General features: G+C 57.5%; 1 protein-coding gene across 1 annotated transcript; it reads left to right on the top strand.

Annotated features, from left to right (window-relative positions):
- The first annotated feature begins 2,389 nt into the window (after positions 1-2,389).
- On the top strand, positions 2,390-3,602 carry LBX2 (ladybird homeobox 2). Its single transcript, XM_080814386.1, has 2 exons — positions 2,390-2,878; positions 3,048-3,602. Exons 1-2 carry the CDS (start codon positions 2,740-2,742, stop codon positions 3,431-3,433), a joined length of 525 nt encoding a protein of 174 aa, XP_080670512.1. The 5' UTR covers positions 2,390-2,739; the 3' UTR covers positions 3,434-3,602.
- Positions 3,603-6,267: the final 2,665 nt, after the last annotated feature.

Below are 6,267 nucleotides of genomic sequence, written 5' to 3'. Positions count from 1 at the left end.
GTCTTACCAAGAGGACCTGGTGTTTCTCCATCTCTGTTTGGTGGTGGGCCAGGCCAGTGCCTTCGGCTATGTGAGGTTTCCTCACCCCCACCATCAAAGCGCCTTCTCGTCCTTGTTAGAGTCTTCGGCCCAGGTGTCTTAGATCTCCCAGGCTCTGTTTAGAGCACCTCAGCTGCAGGCTCCACTTGCCCCCGGGAATAGGCACAGAGGGTCATTGCACAAGCGGTGGGAGGTGCAGAGGTCTACAGAGGTGGCGTGATGGCCAGTCCAGGAGGGACGACTTCTTGACACTGTTGGAAAAAAACAGAAGAATCCTGTGGAGGCAAGTTCCTTAGGAATGGTGAGCTCCTTGGGAGTGGTGGGGCTTCTCTCTCTCAGCTGTGAATCCCCTAGCTATTTGGGAGTGTTTATGTGAACAAAACATGCCTTCTTGGGCCTCCACTGGTGAAGCAACCCTCTCCCAGAGCTGCCTTCTTCCTGCGAAGGAGCGCTGTGGAGTGCTCACCTAGGTATGAGCTAAGTACTAGAACAGGTCGGGGAGAAAAGAAAGAAAGGACACAAATCGGAAAGGAATGAATATCCCTGGGGCACCTGAGTGGCTCAGTTAGTTAAGCGGTTAAGTGTCTGTCTTTGGCTCAGGTCATGATCCTGGAGTCCTGGGATTGATCCTCCTTGTGTGCTGTCTCTCAAATAATATCTTAAAAAGAAAAAAGGAATGAATATCCTAGACCTTAGAGTTTGTCCCCGAGGTGGCAGGGGTTTCTGTCCCAGGATCTGGTTGGGTCCATGAAGTCCGGCATTCAGGTCACTTTTCTATGAGGCATGACCAGTGGCCCTTTCCATTGCTGCTCCTACACAGTGGTTTCTGGGCTTCCCAGGCTGGGGAATCCTTATTTGAACTACAGGAGCTTAACAAGGAGGCAAAGACAGATCGGCTGATGGGTCTCTGTGGAGGCCAGACTTCCTTGGCAAAGACCCAGCCCAGGCAGTAGCGCTAGCTCTGGATCTGCTGTGTCCTCTCTCCTGAGGCCCAGGTCTCCTCTGCTTCTCCATGTGTTTTGACTTTCCCAGGGCCTCTGAGCCGCGGTGGACCGGCCTAGGTCCAGAGAGCCAGAGGAGTCCACTCACCTGCCTTTGCTTCCACATCGCATCCCCAATGCTCCCGGTTGCAGACACTCTGCCAGGCCAGGTCCTGCCGAGTCTCGAGTTCCCCCAGCCCCCTCGCGCCGCACTAATAACTTCCAGCCGCCAGGACCTCTTTAAGAGCGTTCCGCAGGGGTGGGGCGGGGACGAGGGGGCTAGGTCGGGAGACTGAGGTCCTTCCTAGGAGAGATCGGACATCCTAGAACACTCAGCTCTGGTATCCCTGCTCGGAATTTTGCAAATCCCCATCCGCTGGGGCCAGGGGAAGCAATTTTATTGCCGACTAGTTTATGAGCCAGAGCAGCGGCTTGGCGGGGAGTCGGTGACACACAGAAACTAGGGGCCGTCCAGGAAGGGTCCAGCCAGAATGTGCACCGCGCCGCACCCCGCAGCGCGAAGCGCGAAGCGGCCCGGTACGGCAGGTTGTTCTGGGGCTTCTCTCCGAGCCTCCCCACCCTGAAGAAATACCGCTGCCGGGTTATCTACTAGCTCCAGACCCACCGCGCGGCCCCGAGTTGGGGGTTGGGGGCGCAGGAGGAGGGGCACACGGGGCTCGGGCCCAGCGCGGGGGGCGGGTCCCAGGCGGGGGGCCCAGATCGGGAGCCGCGCGCTGGGGCCCAGGCAGCTGCGGAGCGGATCGCAGCCGGCGGCGGGACCGCCACAACCCGACCCGCCATGAACTCGGGACCCCAGCCTCGGACACCCCGGACACTATTCAGCATCGCAGACATCCTAGGCCCGCGCAGGGTTACCCGAGGACCTTCTACGTCTCAGCTTCCAGAGTCGAGCCCTGGTCCCACGTCGCCTCTGTGCGCACTGGAGGAGCTGACCAGTAAAACTTTCCTCGGACTCGACGGGCACGCTCCGGTGTCCTCTGAAGGTACAGCGCCGGCGAGGTCACGCCACTATGACTCGACCTTCTCCCCATCTGTCTTCTCCAGGTCCGGGTCTCGAACCTTCGTTCACCCTGGCCGCCACCCTAATCCGCCCCCCTGCCCTCACCCAACGTGCCGGGATTTGCATCTCCCGATCCTCCCCTCCCCTCCGTAGTTCCCAGGCTCCGCGGCCGCTCCTGGAGGCTGCCAGCGCCGAGGGGAAGGGTCGGTCTGTCGAGAACTGAGTGCCCCGTGGGTCTGTTCACCGTAGGCGGGCCAATCGCGACAGAGAGAGACGGGTGAGAAGGAGACAAAAGGCCTGAGCCGGAGGCTGTAAACGAGTGAGCTAGGGCAAGAGCGGTGCAGAAAGTGCTGGGAGGCGAGGTTCGGGCCTCTCTGGGGGACCTTGCTCCGCTGCCCGCGCTCTCTTCAGGAGAACGCACAGGAGCAGAAGGTCCTTGCCGAGGCAAGGGTCGGGGGACCACGAACTTCCTCTCTTCTTACCCCTTTGATCCCCCATACCTCCCTTTTGGGCTGGAGGAGGAGGCGCCGTGTCATTAAAGAAGTGTAAACCGAGAGTGCCCATCGTGACCCTTGCGTCTCTAGAAGGCCTTGGTCCGGTTCCTGTTAACACTCATCGTCCGGGGCCAGCTGCCCCTACTTTGTCCACGGTGGTCCCCACCTCGGTGCTGGCCCCAAGGCCTCGAAGGTCCCGCCCCAGATGGCCTGCCTCTGCGCCAGGTCGTCTCTGGCCCGTCCTCCTTCCACTCCCTCACCTCCGCAAGATGCCCTCAAGCCTGCTGCCTCCCATACCCACGTGGCCCTTTTCACTTTTCACTCTCCGCCTGAACCCCGGTTGGGTAAGCGGCCCCGGTTCTGGCGCCTGGCCGCCTTCTCCCACCTCTGCCTCCCCGCCCCTGGCTTAAGCTCCCCGCCCTACACCCCACCCCCCGCCCCGCCTCAGCTTCCCCTCCCGGCAGAAGCCCGATTTCTGCAGGCCGGAGACTGACCCCCGCCCTATCCTCGCAGGCCGCGCCGCCCCGGGTGCGCTGGGCCCCGGCCCCACCGGCCGCAGGCGGCGAAAGTCACGCACGGCGTTCACCGCGCAGCAGGTGCTGGAGCTGGAGCGGCGCTTCGTCTTCCAGAAGTACCTGGCGCCTTCAGAGCGCGACGGGCTGGCAGCGAGGCTCGGTCTGGCCAACTCACAGGTTGTCACGTGGTTCCAGAACCGGCGCGCCAAGTTCAGACGCGACGTGGAGGAGATGCGCGCCGACGTAGCCTCGCTGAGCGCGCTGTCCCCCGAAGTCCCGTGCGGCCTGCAGCGGCCGGATGGCGCCCCAGGCCCCGGCCCTGGCCCGGGCCCGCCGGACCCCGGGCACCATCTGACAGAAGAAGACATTCAGGTGGTCGACTGAAGGCAAAGCCGCTGCTGGCCCGGGCTCTGGGGCCCCGTCTCCTCACCTCCGTGCCCCGCACCCTGTCCGGGTTCCCGGGTGGAGGGAGGGTGTGGATCCGGCCTTCTCCGGCTCACAGTCCAGACGCTCAGTTTTCCCCGTTGTTGAGAATAAAATTGAGACTCAGTCGCAGGAGGCCTCAATCCCAGTGCCCCGTGGTGGAGAGAGCAAAATCGGTGATTGTTGTGCAGATTCCGTGTTTGGCTGAGTGCTTTAAACTGTCTCCTTTAACCCTCTAGCAACTCTATAAAGTCGGTGATATAATGATGCCCATTTCATGAAGCAAGAGCCACTAGGTCAGGATTTGGACCTATGCATCCTGCCAGGCTTCAGAGCCAGTGCTTGTCAGCCCCCACAGTGCTCTGGAAACTTTGAGCCCGGGGTAGGAGATGGGATTCTGGTAGCTGTGGGCGACTCACCCCTACTGACTGCCTTTGGTGGCAGGACTCCACCAGGCCTTTGATTCCCACCCCCCTCAGCCCCTCAGCCCCTCACCCCCCCTGGGAGACCTTACTCCTAACTTCTAGGTGGCCCCACAGTGACAATGATCCACCTGATTCTACCCTTTCCCCACCCTGAGGTTTCTTGTTAATGGGGTCTTGACCCTTCTCCTACCTCCGCTGAAAGATCCCGATACTGGGACACAGGCTAAGTGAAGCCCCCAGGGAGAAGGGCCACAACCCTACTTCTGTGACTTCTACCCTGCATTTGGGCAGGAAATGTCCCCGCCAGGATGGTGGCCTTGGCAGAAAGATTGGGAGGCCCACTGAGGTGGAGCTTGGAGTAGTGGCTTGGGGCCTTGTGGGTGAAGCCAACAGCCTACCCCCACCGGTGGACATTTCTGAGACTAATTTATTCTGCTGGTAATTAATCACTCTCTGGCAGTGTGACGGGGAGGGAAGAGGCCTACCACTAAGCAGGGCCATTTCTGCTGATCTTCACAAGACCATGCTTAGGCTCTTTCCTAGTTCCCCCCTCTCCGTGTTTGCCCTTCCTTCCCACTCAGACTTTTCCATGCTTCTGCCCAGATCCCACAGTCTCATTCTCAAGAATGCTCTGAGAGTGACCTTTCCAAGATCCCAGGGGAGTCAGCTAGGGCCTGAGTTGCAGGTGGAGGTCCCAGGAGAGGCTCTTTCAGGGAGAGTGAACAAGACTGGAAGGCAGAAGGGAACCTCGTGTTGTTAGACAATAGCCACCCCTGACTGAGCACAATTCAAGGGATTTGCATGGATTAATCTTCACAGTTATCCCAGGAGATAATGAGACTTTAATTTCATTTTAAGTGTAAAGAGACTGAATCACAGAAGCCCAAGACCACCCCACCACCTGGTCATGAAGCTTTTAAGTGGTGGGGCTGGCACTAACCTGCTTGCGTGGGTGACTCGGGCTCATGCTTTTGGCCACTGCAGGCTCTGTCCCTGTAACTGCGACTGGGCCTAACTGAAAGAAGAAAATGGTTTACGAAGAAAGCAGAGGAGAAAGAGCCAAAGGTAGGAATTTAGGCCTTGTACCGTAGCTCGAGCCTGGTCGGTGGAGATTGTAGAGAGGAGAGGTTGACCAGTGTTGGAGCCAGCTCATCTGGCTGCAAGTGTAGGGGAGACCAGGGACTGGCAGGGTCCTGAGGAAGGAGTGGATCTCTGGCCACTGTGGAAGGTAAGAGCTGAGGGGATTCAGGGCTAGACTTGGGGGATGGGGGAGGCTGTAAGGAAAGAGGAGTCTGTGTGATTATCCCAGTGACCAAAGACTGCATCCATCAGTGACCACCTCACAAACCTGGTCAACTGGAAGGAAAAATGGCATCATGGACAGAAATAATGACTACTGGTGTATATCTTAGAATTTGTCAGCCGTTATGTGTGAAAAGTATTCTTTACACCCATGTTGCCCTTTCAATACACATAGACAACATACACACACACACACACACACACACACACACTCCCTGGTTCTGGTCCAGGGCCCCTCCTTATTCCCTTCATCTGCTTCCTAAGGGCTGCCTCTCTTGAACCTTTAGAGTGACTGACTCATTCTTGTTTGTCCAAGACTTTCCCAGCTTCAGTATGGAAAGTCCCACACTCCAGGAAATCCCCATCCCAGGAAAACTGGGATGATTGGTCACTGTGCTTCTACACCCTAGGGACTCAGAACTCCGGCTGCTGGGTTGGAACCCTATCAGTTAGCAGTGTGAGTGTGGGGCAAAATGGGGACAAGGTGTCAGAAGTTCTGTGGCTCTTGGAGAAGATTCAAGTCCAGGACAGGTCAAGGGATACTGGGGTGGGGAACGTTTCTTTGAGAGGCTTGAAAAGCAAAGAGCCAGCTCAGCTTCAAAGCAAAGATACCACACAGTGGTGATGGGTGCCCATTCTTTGAGGAACCCTAGTGGAGTCCCCAAAGCAGGGAAGTAGCTCCCTGCTGCCTAGAACAAGATGGCCACACGAACAGGCCTGTTATGGAGTCATCATAATATAATCACCCCTCAAACAAACACAACCACATCTCCCCAACTAGGCATGAGCAAAGAGCTTCCAGAGCAAATAATTGTTAGGAAGGTGTGATTTAGTCAAGTTAATTGGCTCTGAGCCGTAATCTCCCTCCACTTGAGGCCTCCTAAATTCCTCTCCATAATCCATACCTCCCATAATCAATCCTTGGATGAACAAAACTCAAGCCTCTCCCACCAAAATGGTCACCGGATGGTGTATCCTCTGCCAGGTCCTAGAACAAGTGGGTGGGCATTAGGATCACCCAGAGGGCTTAATGAAACGCAACTTGCTGCTCCCCACTGTTGTCCTTTC

The sequence above is a fragment of the Martes martes genome (assembly GCF_963455335.1).
Source record: "Martes martes genome assembly, chromosome: 9".
NCBI lineage: Eukaryota > Metazoa > Chordata > Mammalia > Carnivora > Mustelidae > Martes > Martes martes.
This window is presented reverse-complemented; position numbering and strand designations above follow the sequence as displayed.

Bases quoted from the DNA above. Each gene is read 5' to 3' on its own strand.
- LBX2 (XM_080814386.1), top strand. From the start codon at position 2,740: ATGGCCTGCCTCTGCGCCAGGTCGTCTCTGGCCCGTCCTCCTTCCACT. The intron at 2,879-3,047 runs GTAAGCGGCCCC...CTATCCTCGCAG, and splicing joins TCCGCCTGAACCCCGGTTGG to GCCGCGCCGCCCCGGGTGCG.